The 19,469-nt window shown below is 36.5% G+C and overlaps 1 protein-coding gene across 1 annotated transcript in view; it reads left to right on the plus strand.

Annotated features, from left to right (window-relative positions):
• The window catches only part of LOC106881984 (serine/threonine-protein kinase 36), a 168,015-nt gene that overhangs the window by 100,870 nt on the left and 47,676 nt on the right, over positions 1-19,469 (plus strand). Inside the window, exons 21-23 of the mRNA XM_052974262.1 lie at positions 6,696-6,759; positions 12,800-12,910; positions 16,403-16,477. Coding sequence (XP_052830222.1) covers positions 6,696-6,759; positions 12,800-12,910; positions 16,403-16,477 — 250 coding nt within the window. The remainder of the gene's footprint in view (positions 1-6,695; positions 6,760-12,799; positions 12,911-16,402; positions 16,478-19,469) is intronic.

Raw genomic sequence — 19,469 nt, forward strand, 5'->3', positions numbered from 1 at the left:
ATATATATTTATATATATAATGTTGACCAGTAAAGTGGACATTTAATGTGCTAGAAATAGACCACATGTTGTGTCTACTAAGACCTAGTAGTTCTCAAAAGAAATTCAGCGAAATACCAAACCGTAGGCAAGCAAGACATTGAAAATTACATATATAAAATTAAGACATTGTTATTCACGGACCAGGTTTCGGAGTTAAAAATCTCTTTCCGAGAAAATCTGCCCCTCTTCAGCGCGAACTGCAAGACAGTTATAATTCTCAGAATCTTATACAAGTTGTTTACGGCAGGCTTTTTACAGTTTCCATCCACCAGATCCACTCACAAAGCTTTGGTTAGCCTGAGACTATAGTAGAAGACATGTGTTCAAGGTAACATGGAGAGGGACTGAACCCAAAACCATGTAGCTGGGAAGCAAACTTCTCACCACACAGCCACACCTGACACGCATCATCATCATCATCATTATCATCGTTTAACATCTACTTTCCATGTTGGTAAGGGTTGGATGGTTTGACTGCGAGAGTGTAGTGGGTACTTTTTACGTACCACTGGCACAGGTGCCAGTCATGTGACACTGGCATTGGTCACACTTGTATGGTGTTTTTTTATGTGCCACCAGCATGGGAGCCAGTCAGGCAGCACTGGCATCGGTCACGCTCAGACGGTGCCTTTTGTGTGCCACTAACACAGGGGCCAGTCAGGTGGCATTGGCATCGACCATGCTCGAAGGCTTTTTACATACCACTGGCACAGGTGCCAGCCAGGCAGAATTGGCATCTGTCACACTCGAATAGTGGTTTTTATGTGCCAGTCAGGTGGCACTGGCATCAGTCACATATTTATCAAAATTTTATAACTGGCACTCTGTTGGCTATATTAGTTGTACGATATAAAGTTCCTGTTATAAAGTGGTTTAAATTAAAACTTTCCATCAATTTATGTTCCAAACCCTACCTTAATCATGTCACTTATTTCACCAAATTCTTTTTCAAAATTAATTGAAATAAAGACAGAGTTTTTCAAAAGCTCAAATTCAACAGAATTTTTGGTGACAAAAGAGTCAAATTTAGTAACAAAAAAGTTAAATTTGGTCTCCCAAATTGTACTGAGTTTCAAAGTTTAGCTTTCAGATCACTTTGTTAAATGTAATGCATATTTACATTATTTACATTTGACGGATATTTGTCCTCATCTTGTTTGTTGTCGATGAAGGCAGGAGGGTATATCAGCTGAAACGTTGTGTTAACAACAAACAAGTTGAGGACAAATATCCGTCAAATGTAAATAATGTACATAATTCCTCATCTCTTAAATATAGAACTGCAAATGCGTATTCATTCACATTATTTTGGATTGACACCATATTATCTTGAGGCTTTGAGATTTCACTGATATCATCATCATCATCATTTAACATCCTCCTTCCATGCTGGCATGGATTGGATGGTTTGACAGGAGCTAGCCAGGAAGGGACCTGCACCATACTTCTGTATCTGTTTTAGCATGGTTTTTACAGCTGGATGCCCTTCCAAATGCCAACCACTTTACAGTGTGGACAGGGTGCTTTTTAAGTGGTGCCAGCACTGGCAGGGTCACCAAGTACTTGCAAGACTAGGAATCTTTGAGAGGGGTAGGGACATTGGAGGAGGTGATCTTGTGTCAGATGATGTGATTGTATATTTTTACAATGACATTATAGGGTAGGTGTGAGAGGCAAGATATGACCAGTTTGAATATAAATCAGATAGAATGTTTGGGCCAGATTTGGCTGGTTTGAATGCTAAATGGTTAAGGCATGCTAATTTTTGCAAAATTCAGTTTTTGGCACATTAATTACTTGGTCAATTATTTTCTCATCCGTATGTCTTTCTGAATCTTGATCCACCCATGGAGCCTGTTGATAGCTAGGCAAACTGCATCAGTAATTAGCATTTAATGGCTATGGGAAATTACCTGGGGATGCCATCTGCATGTAACACAAATGCTGAGTACTTGTATGATATAGTGAGGAAAAAGAACATTAATTACTTTGCATTGAGAAGGAAACTTTGGCTCAGTCATCATTATGAATGTTAATTAAATCTGATCAAAGCAAAGGGATGACAACTTTTGCAATTTTAATTAATTAAAATTTGAATTTTGACGCATAGCAAGGAAATAAAAAGCAATCAGCTCTCGGACTAATTTTAATACATGATCTTAGATAAACATGGTGGCAACTCAAAATGTGTTTTGATGTAACTAACCCTTTTTTTATGATTGGAAGTCCCTTCCATTAAAGCAATGAAACAAGCCTCAAACATCTGCTGAGTTTGATGGATGTAACTAAAGAAGATAAAGAAAAAAACTGCCCTAAAATATCATGAAATTATTGATACAATATTGAAAATAATTGATATTTTATCTATCAGGGAAAGAAGGATGGGGAAAGTTCCATAAGGCATTGGCATAGTTGTATGGGTTTAGAAGCCTATGTTGCAACTGTGTGGTTTTGGGGTTAGCCCCACGGTAAAGGACCTTGGACAAGTCTTCCATTATGTTCCCAGGCCAATCAATGCCTAACGAGTGAATTTCATAGAAGGAAACTGTGTGGAATCCCATCATGTATATGTATGTGTGTGCTTGTGTTTTCTCTCCAAACCACTGCTTGACAACCAGTGTTAGTTTGGTGATGTCCCCCATAACTTAGCAGTCTGGAAAAAGAAAACAACAGAATAAATACCAGATTTAAATCTAAGTACAAGGGCCAATTTGTTTAATTAAACTCTTGAAAGTGGTGCTCCAGCGTTCGTTGCAGTCTAACGGCTGAAACAAGTGAAAGATAAAAGAAAGCATATCTGTGTGGAAAGAAACCACTGAAATAGAGGGCGGAAACTCTTACTAGAGAAGACAACAATGGTGAAAGGATGAGTTGTAGTAGAACGATGAGTTACTTCTTGAGGAGGGAGAGGAGGAGAAATATATTTTGGCTGAACAATGACCATGAGGGTATTAATAGAATAAAGAAGCAACATAAACGTAGATTCTGTGTGAATTAAGAAATGGTGGTGACTGAGATTTTCTAAAGAGAATTATGAGCCTTCATTGTATGTTGACAATAGAAAATAGACTATTATTAGGGCACTAGCTGAACGACTCAGTGTTACCCAGGTTACTGCTGTTCTTATTCAGATTAGTAAACAATAAATATAAAAATATATTCTCATAATTATTTCAAAATATCTATGTTTTATTTTTAAATATCCAAATTGGAATGATAATAGAATTTCGATCTGAAAAATCAGTCAATGTTGAATCACCTCAGGGTAAACAATATTCATTGTATAATTTTTTGTTGGTGTCGAAATGAATAAATTGTTGCTGCTTCCAAGTCGTGAGCAAGCAACATAGAGTTGGCTGTAGGAGAAACATGTAGCGGAGTGATTAAGTTCAACTACCTTGAGGGACTGACCCTGAGATATGTTAATTGAAATACCGAAACTTATTTTGACTGGAAACTGAAGCATCTTAAATTCAAACGGAACATCTGTAAGTTTGAGAGGCATTTTTGGAATAAAGACATTTTCTCCTTTGTGACTACCTGTTATGACTATTTTTGGAATAAAGACATTTTCTCCTTTGTGACTACCTGTTATGACTATTGCCTGTAGGACATGGAGCTTCATGGAAGTAACAATTGAGTTCCATTCCACAGGTGAGATGGGTCAAGATTCCTAAGCAACATAATCGAAGCATCCAGTTTTAGTGTTGAGTTATGTGGTGGCTTCCCAATAGCTTTAAGTGTGTTCAAAATTTCAACAGGGTATTGAACAACCTGATCTTGATCAACTGTTGTCAGTCAATCAAAAAGTCATTTCTGATGTATCTGTTAACTTTTGAAGAAGTTCATGATTGAGTTTATCAACCATTTCATTACTTGGGGCCAGTATACCTCTTTCACATAACCAGTTTACATCAGTGTAATTGACAAATAAATTAGGAAATACTTTATCCATAAGATCCCTAAGAGAAAGTATCATTTGATCGCATGTAATTTCATGTAGCTGGAGTCTTGAGTTGAATGTTGATATCCCATTACCAATGTTAAGAAGCTTGTATGATCATCTTGTAGAAGTACTCTCATGTTGCTTGCAAGATGAAGTTTTTTCCCATGTCTCCAAAGGTACGACCTTTGTAAGCATGCATTGACCTCATCAGCTTTTGACCCTTTGCGGATGAATGGCAATGGTTTAATGAAAATCCCCTGCAAGAAGAACTGTTGCTCCTCTCGTGAGCATGCTATTGTTTCTTATGTTTTGGAGGGTACAATCAAGTACCTCTAGAGCTCCATGATGTGACATGTGCACTCATTCCAAACAAGGCAAGTTTGTTGGAGAACTGTTGCCATTGCAGAGTTTTTGGAAATGTTGCACATCTGGTGTTAGTATCATGAAATGCTCTGCTAATGGTGCCATGTAAAATGTTCTGGTGTTACATAAAAAGCACTGGTGATGGTGCCATGTTAAAAGCAGTTGTGCTGGTGCCACATAAACCACACCCAGTACACTCTAAAGAGTGACTGGCATTAGGAAGGGCATCCAGATGTAGAGACCATGCCAAAACACACAATGGAATCTGGTGCAGCTCTTGTCAAACCATCCAACCCATGCCAGCATGGAAAATGGATGCTAGATGATGATGATGATGATGTCCTCTATTAAAGAAAACTAAATTACATCAGAAGCAGACAAAACCCCTCCAACACTGGACAGTGAGAATGCTAGATACACATTTCTGCTTGTATCAGTGATGATGACTTTTTTCTTGGCGTACAATTGCCAATGAGACCATGCTATTGACAAAGCTCAAAGAGGCAGAAATGCGCATCTAGCATTCACTGCCAAAGCTGGATATTTTCATCTGCTACTTATATATTTTTATGTTTTTAAACACAGGAAGTCCATAAGAAGTATTATCTCTGCACAAATACCACACTTAATTAGGCTTTCTGTGATGTATTTGTATTAAGCAAGATACACAAGTGTCTTTAGGAATATCATTTTTAAAACACAAAGCATCAAAGAAATTAACTATAAACACTTAAGTGAGGAGAAAAATATAAGCAATATCAGTAAATGTTTGCTATTATATTTTTTAAATTATTTTAAGAAGCATGGAAGATAATTGTGGATATGTTTTGACATTATTGTAGCCGCAACAGTAAGGCATCTACTTCACCACATTTGTTAAAGTAATGTTTATAGAATCACTGAGTAAATGTGTACAAGATTATACATTAGTTGGCACAGAGAAACAGAGTTGTTTAGAGAGTAAATAACTCAGAGGCACCATCTGCATCAGAAAGTTAGTGCCAATGTTTAATGCAGTGAGCATTAAAAAAGGAAAGAAGAAGAAATGATCATGTTGTGAAGAGAATGTAATATTCGCCAATGGCTATTGTTGTTTTAATTATTTAGGTAACCAAGGGAGACAATATCAGACATAATTTGGTTTTATTATGGCCTCATCAGTATAGCATAAACATCACTGTATTTATCAAAGTAACATTATACTCATTGCTCTAGAGTACAATAAATGACTCTGATAAGATTTCAATTCCTGATAAAGGGAAACAAATACCCTCGCAGCCATTGCATCTCATTAACATGCATGATAGACGGAGAGAGTTTATTTTGATTTAGGAATTCAAATGATTTAACATTTAATGGTATTTCATCTGAAATTAATTAACAAAAATCTTAAGTCTATATCGTTTATTGGTAATTAGTGGAGGCTTTAAGTCTATGGCATTGTTGATAATTGAGGCGTTAAGTCTATATCGTTATTGGTTAATTATCTAGATCATTAGAAGTGATAATGAAAAATCCTATTTAAATCTTGACGACTGTTATATATTGAGTGTTAAATGCTAAAAACAAGCTTGTGTGTGTATGTGTGTGTGTGTGTATTTACACATACATGTATATAAATATAGATTATCCAGACTAATGAAAAGTATGTAAATCTTGAAAACTGCCATATATTGTGTGTTAAAAAGGATCCCTACAAAACACAGATAAATAGGTGTATGTGTAGCAAGAAGTTTGCTTCCCAAGCACATGGATCCAGGTTCAGTCCCACTGCATGGAACCTTGGGCAAGTCTCTTCTACTATAGTCTCATGTCAACCAAAACCTTGTGAATGAATTTGGCAGACCGAAACTGAAAGAAGTCTGTAAGTGTGTGTGTGTGTACCTGTGTTTGTCCCCAGCACTGCTTAACAACTGGTGTTGATGTGTTTACATCCCCATAACTTAGCAGTTTGTCAAAAAGAGACCAACAGAATAAGTATGGGGGGGGAGGGTCCATCCATTCGACTAAAAATCTTTCAAGGTGGTGCCCCAGCATGGCCGTAGTCTGATGACTGGAACCAGTAAATGGTAAAAAATGTGTCTATCCAGAGAGAAAGATTATCGACAAACTGGAGAGCAGAAATGAAGAAATGTTTTATTTTAAGAACTACTAAACATTTTAGAGTTGTTATTCAGATGATGATGATGATGACGACAACAACGATGATGATGACAGCAACGATGTATATACATGATGAATATTAGCATTCTTCATTTTAGCTTCAGCTGCATTAGAAGCTGCTTATTTCATTTCTTTGTAATCATTTTTGCACTAATATTGTATTTTACTTTCAATGTTGCAGCCTAAAGAATTCTGCTGAATTGATCGTATCGTCCTTCTTAGAATCTCAATTTGCCAATCACACAGTAAGTAAAAAAAAAAAAAAGAAAAAAGAATGGATAAATGATTGATATTCTTTAGTAATCATCTTCGTTTGCTATTTATTCTGGTGACTTATATCCGTGACTTTAAAATTGTCTCAGCAATCCAGCCTTCTGAGAAGTGAATTTGCCTGCTTAGAAATAGATGCAAAGTGGAGGCAGTGATACAGGTTTAATATACAGTAGTGTTTCTCACTTGAAAATGCATTAACTAGGATAATATCATATATACATTACACACACACAAACACACACACTCTCTCTCTCTCTTGTTCTCTCCTTAATTTCTCGGATGCTTTCTCTGTGCATGTGTGTGGTATTTCTAAACGATTGTCTCATCTTCATACCGAGACTCTTGAGCACTTGGCAGTCTATGTTTCCGTTCTCAGGTCTGTTGTGTAAAATACGGAACTACATACTTGCAACACATTGAGGCCTGGAAGGCCTTTAACTTCCAGATATGAGGGAAAAGGTTGGAGTAGAGCAGGTTCTTGTTGTAGAGGAGCTACATGGCTGCACACACACACACACACACACCTCTGACCATCTCCTTCTATGTTTTGCTCCAACCCCTATACTCTTGCAAACTTTATCCCACCCCATCTCCCTCTCTCTAACCCTTTCATCCCTCCCCTATCTACTGTATTATTCTGCTGCTCATCACTCTTTCTATACTGCCAGTCATCACTTCCTCTCTCCTGAGCCATTTCTATTAACATTCATCCCATATTCTTATCACCACTCCTCCACACCTCAATTCAATACCCCCCCCACACACACACACACCATTCATTACATTTACTCCTACCCCTATTCCGAATCATCTCTCACTCTTCCTCCCAACTCTCTTGCAGCCTTTTACTCACCCTTCCTGGTCTTTTAATTCCATGCTCCCTTCTATTCTCCCCTTCAAACCAATCACTTTCCTTCCTATCACTTCCTTTCTCTGTAAACCTTGACCCTGGTGTAAACCCTTGTCAATCCAACTTATGGTGTTCACCATCTGATACAAGAACTTTCTAGGGGACTAGCGAAGCCACAACAATGATAAACAGCATTGAAGTCAAAGAGAACCATAACTGTCTGTTGTTGATTGGAGTGTCTTTGTCGAAGAAATAGTTAAAGTGTAGTCATGGCACTTCATTGGTTACGACGACGAGGGTTCCAGTTGATCCGATCAACGGAACAGCCTGCTCATGAAATTAACGTGCAAGTGGCTGAGCACTCCACAGACATGTGTACCCTTAACGTAGTCCTTGGGGATATTCAGTGTGACACAGAGTGTGACAAGGCTGGCCCTTTGAAGTACAGGTACAACAGAAACAGGAAGTAAGAGTGGAAGAGTGCAGCAGGGTTCGCCACCAGCCCTTGCTGGAGCCTCATGGAGCTTTTAGGTGTTTTCGCTCAATAAACACTCACAATGGTCTGGGAATCGAAACCATGATCCTACGACCATGAGTTCGCTGCCCTAACCACTGGGCCATTGCACCTCCACTGTTAAAGTGTAAAGAATGCGTTTATACAGTATTTGTCTGGGCAGAATCTGCATTAGTTTGGCCTGGCATGTTGATCTCTTACCATTTTGAAGTGACTGAGAACTGATTTTCAGGAAACCTTTGGCAGCAGTGCCAATCACACTGTGATATCCCTGTATTTATTATATTCCATACAATTGATTTTATAAAAAAAAAAAAAAAATAATAATAATACAAGTATGGCTGTGTTATTAAGAAATTTGCTTTGCAACCACAAGGTTTTGGGATCAATCTCGTGTGTGGTGCCTTTTGTTATGGCCTGGAGCTAACCAAAAATCAAGGGAGGAGATGTAGCAAATGAAAACTGGAAAAGACACCCATCATGTGTGTGATCATCATCATTTAATGTCCATTTTCCATGCTGGCATGGGTTGGATGGTTTGACAAGAGCCGCACCAGGCTCCAGTTGTCTGTTTTAGAATGGTTTCTACAGCTGGATGCTCTTCCTGATGCCAACCACTTTACTGAGTGTAGTGGCTGCTTTTTGCATGGCACCTGTGTGGGGGCTTTTTACACAGCACCAGCACAAGCGCATTTTACATGGCACTATTTACACCCACCACACTCTGTAGAGTGATTGGTGTTAGGAAGGGCATCCAGCCATAGAAACCAAGTCAAAACAGGCTATGGAAACTGGTGCAGTTCCCCAGCTTACTGGTTCCAGTCTAATCAGCTAACCCATGCCAGAATGGAAAACAGAAGCTAAATGATGATGATGATCATCATCATGGCTACTTTTTACATGGCACCAACACGGGTGCTTTTTACGTGGCATCAGCACTCACAAGCATCCAATACAAGGACCTCTCAGCTGAGAGATGGAATGAAACCAAGAGTTTAGAGTATGATGGAGGGACAGAGGTAGCCCATTTACTATTGAAGTGACATCTCATCCTTAAAATAAATGAAACAGCCAAGTGTTAGCAATAAGAAGAGTATTCAGCTGTAAAAAAAAAATAATGCCTCGATAATACACTCATCTAACCCATGCTAGCATAGAAAAATAGACATAAAATTGAACAAATAGAATATGGTTCTGTCATAGAGCAGCTGTAATGTGAATCTATGAAAGGTAAGACTGATGCTGCAAATTACAATCTACACTTGGAAATATTTATTAATGTTTGCAAACCATGTTTTTATTCACACATCTCTACCTTAGTCTGTATCTCCATTTCTATTATTTCCGATACATATTAAAAATATTCTTTTTTACTTTATTCTGTGATTAAATATAATCAGTTTCTCTTACATCTAATATTCATTTTATTTCCTGTTTAACTTTGTTAACAATGGCATAAATTTGAATGGAATGCCAAATGTACAATTTTTTTTATAGGTATATCCACATGTTATTTACCTGCAATTTATTGAAGCAATATAAACAGAAGTCTATATATAAGTCTATTTACACACACACACACACATATATATATATTCTTTTAGTTTGTTATACATGCACGAGTTACCTTTTGTCAAGTTGTCTTGGAAGCTTACTGAAATGGCCATTATTACATCTTTCGGCAGACATTTTGTGACTGTATCTCTTACTAAAAATGTTTATAGAATCTGCTTTTCTTTTTTCCTTGTTTATTAAACACCTTTATGGGCAACGAATCTAAACAGCTAAGACATATTATCTGGAATTTGTTCATGCTTGACTAACGCCATCTTCAGGATTTTTCTATTGGTCGATGGTTATCACGAAGCATTATGTACTGTCAAATACATTTACTTGAGCATCAGGAAAAGATTGTCTTTTCTGACCATGCACATTGAATTTTTTCTTTCTTTTTTTTAGTTCCATTGCAGAAATAATTATTTTACTCCAGATATTATTTCTGCTAAGCATGTGGCCTAGTAGTTGAGGCATTGCACTCCCAATAAGGAGGTTGTGGTTTCGATTCTTAGACCAGGCTGTGCATTTTGTTCTTGAAAAAAATTGCTCCAGTCCACTCAGCTGTAAATGAGTTCCAGTAATATTTGGGGAGTTAATCCTGTGAAGAACTGGCATTCCATTCAAGAAGGTGTGTTGTAATCTCAGTCACCTTTATGTGATTTAGTCAAAGAGGGCCGTAATCTTACAAACTAAATGGTGACCTCGCTGGTGCTGGTACCATTGAGAGAGAAAGAAACCCCACCCAGTACATGTGAAGTGGTTGGCATTAGGAAGGGCACTGGGCCATAAAATCCATACCAAAACAGACACTAGTATACAATTCAATCCCTGGACCCAACAGATCCTTCAAGCTGTCCTACCGATGCCAGCATGGAATGTAAGCATAAACATAGGTACAGGAGTGGCTGTGTGGTAAGAAACTTGCTTCCCAACCACATGGTTCCGGGTTCAATCCCACTGCATGGCACCTTGGGCAAGTGTTTCTACTATAGCCTTGGGCCGACCAAAACCTTGTGAGTGGATTTGGTACACGGAAACTGAAAGAAGCCTGTTGTGTAGATATATATATATCTAAAGATATTATAATATTAGGGAATGTCAAATCCAAACTTAACAAGGATATTCAATTTCGTAATACCAAATTGAATTTTATAATAAAAAATATAATAATTTAGAGAAGAACCACCAAAATGCAATTCAAACAATGGACGATGGTGTCTGGTCTCTTTCATTGTCTGAATTGCATTTTGGTGGTGGTTCTCTAAATTATTGATATATATATATATGTGTGTGTGTGTGTCTGTGTTTGTCCCCCCACCCAACCATCACTTGACAACTGATGCTGGTGTGTTTGCTTCCCCGTAACTTAGCAGTTCGGCAAAAGAGACCGATAGAATAAGTACTAGGCTTACAAAGAATAAGTCTTGTGGTCGATTTGCTCGACTAAAGGCGGTGCTCCAGCATGGCCGCAGTCAAATTTGTACTGTTTTCATTAGATTTGTTTTCTAAATGTCAGAGTTTTAAAAACTTTGTATTGAATAAAACAAACAAACAAAAAAGAAAAAAACGGGAAATATGTGAATTCTATGCATTTTTTCTTAAATTTCCTTAATTTTAAATTTCTAATCCTGTTTTAGATTATGAAATGATTATTTCCCTTGTAATAGCTGTGACCATTAGAGGGACCACGTGGATTTTAAGAAAGCTAATTTTAAATGGATACAAGGCTGTTAATTCTATGAGACTACCCTCGGTTTTTTATATGTGTGTGTGTGTGTGGGGGGGGGGGGCTTGGAAAACTAATAAAGGGAAAGTACAAAAAAGGTTAAGAAATACTGATCTAACAGAATGGGTCAGACTCGTCAACTCTTCGTCTGGTTCAAATATTCTGCCTCTTTTAGTTAAACCAGCTAGATCCTGCCTCTCACACATACCATACAATGTTATTCTAAGATTAATTAATCACATCAAAATCTCAAAGCGAGAAGGTAATGCATGATTAATTCAAAACAAAGTGAATGGGCTCCAGTGTGACTGTGTGGTAAAAAGCTTGCTTCTCAACAGCACGGTTCCAGGTTCAGTCCCACTGTATAGCACCTTGGGCAAGTATCTTCTACTATAGACTCAGGTTGACGAAAGCCTTGTGAGTGGATTTGGCAGATGAAAACTGAAAGAAGCCCATGTGTGTGTGTGTTTTTTTTTTTGTCCTCCAGCACCACTTGACATCCAGTATTGATGTGTTTATGTGCCTGTAACTTAGCAGTCTGGCAAATGACACTGATTGTAAAAGTACCAGGATCAAAAACAAGACATAAGTACTAGGTTTGCTAGTGCCCCAGCATGGCCACAGTCTAATGACTAAAACAATTAAAATCATCATCATCATCATCATCATTTAACGTCCACTTTCCATGCTAGCATGCGTTGGATTATTTGACAGGGGACTGGCTAACTGGATGGCTACACCAGACTCCAATCTGATCTGGCAGAGTTTCTACAGCTGGATGCCCTTCCTAATGCTAACCACTCCGAGAGTGTAGTGGGTGCTTTTTATGTGCCACCGGCACAAGGGCCAGTCCGGCAGTACTGGCAACAGCCACGCTCAAATGGTGTTTTTTACGTGCCACCTGCACAGAAATCAGTTCAATGTTTTGTTCACATGCCACCAGCACAAGTGCCAGTAAGGCGAAGCTGGAAACGATCACGCTCAAATGGTGCTTTTTACGTGCTTATGATATAAACATTATCTAAATGTAAAGAGTTAATGATTTCTTTTTTTTTTTTCCGTCTTGATATTTTTTAAATTGATCTCGTACAGAAAAAGAATGAAACAAAACACATGCATTGGAATACATAAAAACACAAATTTCAAAGATTTGGTAACTTTTTAAAAAACTTTATTCTTCATTTGGTTTTCTTATTAGAAAACATTTAATTGATTTATTTGTAATTCAATTTACTATTTCTTGAATATACTTACACATTTTCTGTTGCTTTCACATTTGTAAATAACATAACTGATAAAACATTGATGCTAATATACAATATTTGTTGTCAGAAATATTTTGAAATACTTTTTTATTTCTTCCAGGCAGCCATAGCACTTCTGTTCAGCCAGGTTCTCTACTGCGGTACGTGTGTCTCCATTTCACCTCCTGACCTGATGAATGCTTGTCTGTGTGTCTTTACTGATCTTTCAGAGGTGAGATTTTCCTTGCATGGTTTTAGAAATAGATTATTTACAATTATTTGTTTACAGAAAGAACGATTCTGGTTTTGCGGAGATGTACTTGCATAGCAAGTGACCTGATCTGAGATCATGTGCTGGAATGAAAACAATTGCAGCGTGGAAGGTGTTTATAAGCCATTTAAAATAACACACAAAAACCGTTAGATTCACTTCAACACTTCAACAGGTCGCGGTCTGAAAGCGACGAAAATATTTTGACAAATTAAATTTAAATGTTGAAGTGAATTTAACGGTTTTTGTGTGTTATTTCAAATGGCTTATAAACACCTTCCACGCTGCAATTGGATTCTGGTTTTATACACTAATTAATGTGTGTGTGTGTATATATGTGTGTACATTACAGCTTATGTATAGCAACAGAAACAGTATTGAAGTAGTTGTATGCTGTCAACTTAATGTGACAGTCCCTTGAAGGGAATAATACTACTGTTGTTTAGACCTAGGAAGCTGCACCGCTTCCTGTCGGCCTTGACACATTTCCTGTGTCCTTATGTTTACAAGGGGGAGACAAGCACCTCCACCCAGCTAAGCCTGCATCCAGGGGCATGTTTCTCAACATCTTTTCTGTACAAGTCCAACGTAAGGTAACTGCTGTGCTGGTGATTCCTATTGATGCAGAAACACATGTTCACACTTTTCCTCTTATCTCCAGAAAACAAAACAGGCTGTCTTTCCTTTAATAGCATCTCGTCTTGTATGTTACTTAGTATACCTTTATTCATCTTTCAAATAAAAAGCACCCAGTACACTCTGTACAGTGGTTGGCATTAGGAAGAGCTACCAGCTTCAGAAACCATGCCAAAACATACAACTGGAGCCTGATGCAGCTCTTCAGCTTACTAGCTCCTGTCAAACCGTCCAACCCATGCCAGCATGGAAAACGGACGTTAAATGATGATGTTGATGGTAATGGTGATGATCTTGTCCAAGTTCGTGCCACTGGTTACTGCGAGTTATTTCTTTTAGTTCTTTTTCTTTTTTGTTTAAGTTATATGTTTACCTGTTTTTCAAATAAGGGTATTTTTTTTATTATTTGCCCGTCTATGAAGGCAAAAAGCAAGAAATTGTTGATGACAGAAAGGATAATAACAACACTGCTTCTAATAATGGCCATAGAGCATAAATGTAGACTAACATACGGACATACACACACACATACATGCATGCATGCATGCATAGATACACACACACATGCATATCATCATCATTATTTAAACATCCATTAAGTTGGCAAGTTGGTAGAAACGTTAGCAAGCCGGGTGAAACGCTTAGCGGTATTTCGTCTGCTGCTACGTTCTGAGTTCAAATTCTGCCAAGGTCGACTTTGCCTTTTATCCTTTCGGGGTTGATAAATTAAGTACCAGTTGCGTACTGGAGTCGATGTAATCGACTTAATCCCCTTCCCCGGGCTACCCTTGTGGAAAAAATTTTAAATCGTTATTCATATCTTGTGTAAGGCAGCGCACTGTCAGACTCGTTAGCACGCTGGGGCAAAATGCTTGGCGGTATTTCATCTGCTGCTATGTTCTGTGTTCAAATTCCACCGAGGTTGACTTTACCTTTCATCCTTTCGGGGGGTCAATGAAATAAGTACCAGTTACACATTGGGGTCAATGTAATTAACTAGCCCCACTTTCCAAAATTTTTCAAGGCCTTGTGCCTAGAGGAAGAATGATTATTTAAACATCTACTTTTCTATGTTTGCATGGATAGGTTATTTTCTGTGGCTGGATGCCTTTCCTGTTACCAACCTTTTTGAAATCCTGATTTCAACAAGTGAGGGAGTCATGATTCCCTCATTTGTTAATCTTGTATATTCTCTCTTGAGGTTATAACCATGAAACTATTTTAGAAGAAGAAAAGCTAGAAACATATATAATTACTGTACAAATAAGTTTTATTCCTGATATTCTCTAAAGAAATTTGTAGAAAATTATAATAATTATTCTTTCACAAAAGTGTAGTTTTGTTTCTTTTGTTTTTTGCCCATGTGCAATGTTGTGTGCAGTTGATTTCAAACTGACTTTTTTTTATTTTTAATTTTACTTTATCTCAGGAACCAATATCCAATAATATTGAATCTATAAATTATATGCTTCCATATCATATTCACAAAAAAAAAAAAAGAATATTAATAAAAAAAATATTGCAGGATTATCACTTCTACATTATGAATAAAATCATTTCTTTTTTCCATTGTTGTCTTCGATATTTTGTCATCATCACCTCTGTTGCTTTATCAGTTTTAGCATCCTCACCACCATTATCATTGTCTCTAAGTTCTCCTCCATCACTATCGTCACCCCCATTGTTATTTTAACGCCTATTTTACTATGCTTGTGCTTGTGAGATAGGTTTATAAAATAATGTTTCTGTGCATCATAGTTTTAAATGTAAGTTCAATCTAGACTTATCTATCTATGATCTAATTTATCTCCTTCATTCCAAGTCTTATTATCCATCAGGTGCTTTTTTCACCCATTTTCATCACACCTTCCTTCGAATATGACTTTATGATAAGACATAATCTAATACTTTGGTCGATCAGTTGCTTTTCAAACATAAGAATCTGTGATTGAAATTGCTTCATACGTTTGCATAACATAACTGAAAAATCCTGTTCAATACTGGTGCTATAAGTCTTCTCTATTCACAGCCCATTCTTTAACCATCAATCAGCATTATATTTCAGATCATTATGTAGTCTGTCAATCGTACAGAAAGCCATTCCATTATTAGGAACAAAAGCAATCTAAATTTCCTTCACCTATTAATACTAACTTTATTATAACTTCTCTTATATGGTAACATGGGCAAAGATCTTTTTGCTGGACCCTCAATTTATGATCAACATCATAAATTTCCTCCCATATAACCTTCCTTCCCCTATTTTCAATGTCTTTCATCTACTAAATCTCATATAATTCCCTTTCTTTACAGCATCGAATTTGCCTTCATGACAATTAGCATTTGTTGCTAAACTAATCCTCAAAAATAATGTATTCCTGCACATTAATCGATTGACTGGCATCAGACCATTGTTTCTAAGAGATGTGGCTGGCATGGAATTAAGCTGTTCAAAGTTCATAAACGAATGGATGTTGATCACCATGAATTTAACTAGATTGTTAAAGGATTTTCTTGCCCAGAGGATGCTACTTCATAGAATGAAAATGGAGATAAAATCCAACTTTTTTGACATGAAATATTTTGACCCTTTAGCAATCAGATTATTCTGTCAAATTATTGATTCACATCGTTTTGAATTAATCATGAACTGTCTTGTAGCTTCAAGATCTTGATGATGTGATTGTTTGCTTTTGGAATGACATTGTGGGGTAGGTGTGAGAGGCTGAATCTGGCCAGTGTGGACATAGAACACGTAGAATCTTTGGGTCGGACATGGCTGGTTTAAATAGGTTAATCAATGCTTTATCATTTCAGATTTGTGTCCGATATCCTTTCGACTATGGTGTGCTTGACGGCGTGCTGCTGCTACTATGTGAAGTATTAGCTCAGGTTAGTTCAAAACTGTTTGAAATTACAATAATTCACCTCTTATTTTCTCGTATCCTTACAAATTATTATTGTAAAAATTGCCATTTATAATTTGGTTTACAATTTAAGAATCAATTTTAAATATTCTTTGGTTTTGGTTTAATTTATTAATTTATTATATTGAGATAAATATACGCATTCAAAATGCTTCATAATTTTTACTTTAAATTAACCACTTTTAAGATTTGTATAAGCTCTATATTGACAGCAGTTACAAATGCTAGACTTGGATCACCATTTAATTATATTATTTTTTCTTCTTTCTTGCTATGTGATAGAAAATTAAAATTTTTAATTAACAGAGGCGTAATCTCATATCTTCAAAAGTAGCCTTTCTGTAATTATACTTTAATGTGTGATGTTTAATGAATAGTCGTCACAGTTGTTGTCATCATCGTCTGTATCAGCATATATTAGACATTCCAAACTGATGTCAATAAAACATTTTCTCTAATGGATACAAGCAGAGCTGTGTGACTTAGAAGTTTGTGCTTTGCATCAACGTATTTCCAGGTTCAAACCCACTTCTTAGCATCTTTGGCAAATGTCTTTCGAAATAGCCTGAAGTTCACTGATGCCTTGTAAATAAAATTTGGTTGACAGGAACTGTGACCTGCCAATTGTGTGTGTGTGTGTATGTGTGTATGTATGTATGTATGTATGTCGTTGTTTAGTTTTATTTCAAGATTTCTTGCCAATAGAGAAAGAGCCAGTTTCTAACCTAGATCCAAGGCTCCATCATTGGAATTTCAACATCAACAACATGTTATGTTGTGTGTATGTATGTATGTATGTATGTATGCATGCATATGTGCAGATTTATTTGCTTTGCTTTGTGTATCTATTCTCATGCATATAATTGCATATCTAGACATACCTTTCATCCTCTCAGGGTCGATAAAATAAGTACCAGTTGAACACTGGGGGCGATCTAATCGACTCATCCCCTTCCCCAAAATTGCTGCCCCTGTGGCAAAATTTGAAGCCATTATTTATCTGATGCTTGGAACATAAATTAAAATAAAATTTCAATGGAAGATTTTAATTTAAATCTCTTTTGTTACCATATTTCTATTGAAATACATTGCTTTTGTTTCAATCAATTTCGAAAATAATGAAGAATTTAGTACAATGAAGAATTTGTCACTATTAAGCTGGTGTTTGGAACATGAATTTACATGGAATTTTCAAAGAATTTTAAGACTTAGATCCCTTTAAGCATGAAGCTTAATTCATAGAACGTAGATGATCTTAAGTGTATTAGTACCAAAAGGGTTAATACGGTTTTTTTCTACAATATAGAACCATAAATGATCCTTTGGATATTGAACTAGCTTCTTCACTGTTGCTTTAGGAAGTAAGACTTCAATCATCATAAGAAAATAGAGATACACGATGCAGCAATAATGAAGATAAAACATTTCCTAAACTGTAACTAAATAAGCAGAGGAAATTCAGGATCTCACAAATATATATATGTATGTGTCTGTATGTGAGTGTGTGTATGTATGTGTTAAATATATATATATATATATAAAGAGAGAGAGAGAGAGAGAGAGAGAGAGAGAGAGAGAGAGAGAGAGAGAGAGAGAGAGAGAGAGAGAGAGAGAGAGAGAGAGATGGATATATAGTGCATGTGTTTATATATATATGTGTGTGTGTGTGTACTTGTATGTATGTATATGTGTATGTAAATATGTGCATATATTTATATATGTATGTTTGCGTATATACATAGAGAGAAAGTACTTCAAGAATAAACTTCAAATCAGAGCTTCACAATGACACAGTTCCAAGAAGCACAATGAAACAGTCCGAAGAAAATAAAAACTTAACAAAACAAAACAAAACAAAACAAAACAAAAAAGTAATAAAATAAAAAGATGTCTTTAGAAATGTTCCTGAAAAATGTTTTTATTCATTGATATCTTCTTTCTTTTTTTTTTTTTTTTTGCCTAAAAGTAAAGTAGGTGGATTAATCGAGACACTATATCCAAGATGGCGACAAATCACGTTGCTAAGCAATACACTTAAATATGCTTCCATCTTATATCTTGGTTTATTGTTCTGCCTGCTTTTCTTGCAACTCCATCAACAATAGCAGGGACACGATATTCCATCACTTGGATAAATCAGTCTGTCACAGCTATGCTGGGTTGTGTTATTCTGTGATTGATAGACGCATACGTACCATTGTGCAACCTAAATACTAAGGTCATTACTTTAATGACAATAACTTAAAGCTGATTTTCCTGTTTTATCTGATTTGTTCAGCTACACAGTCTCTTCCACAATTCATTTTTATTAGAATTTTATCTTCTAGAAAATGTTTTTTATCTCCCTCCACTATATCCATAAATACATCACTAACTTTCATCTTGTGCAGAATCACAATGCAGTGTCCTTTATCTATCTTTATGAATAGCAATGACAGTATTTCTTTATTTGTTTATCTGACCATAGTATCACTAGTTACAGGCTTCCAATGGGACAGTGATTCGTTCTCTACATTTACAACAGGAAGAGTGACATGGGAGTATATATAATTCAATGGACTTTGTTTGAAAAAGCACCAGCATTTTTTTTCCCCTATCTTACCATTCTTCAATGATATATTCAGTGAAAGATATATATATGTATGTCCACCTATGCTAGCATAGAAGGCAGACATTAAATGATGACGATGATGATGATGTTAATGTTTGTTTTTATGTTCAGTTATAATAAAAGCAATCGTATGTTAATCTAACATACGCAGGAGTGGCTGTGTAGTAAGAAGCTTGCTTACTAACCACATGGTTGTGGGTTCAGTCCCACTGCATGGCGCCTTGGGCAAGTGTCTTCTACTATAGCCTCGGGCCGACCAAAGTCTTGTGAGTGGATTTGGTAGACAGAAACTGTAAGAAGCCTGTTGTATATATATATATATATATATATATATATATATATATAT

Source organism: Octopus bimaculoides, chromosome 1, assembly GCF_001194135.2.
Source record: "Octopus bimaculoides isolate UCB-OBI-ISO-001 chromosome 1, ASM119413v2, whole genome shotgun sequence".
Classification (NCBI taxonomy): domain Eukaryota; kingdom Metazoa; phylum Mollusca; class Cephalopoda; order Octopoda; family Octopodidae; genus Octopus; species Octopus bimaculoides.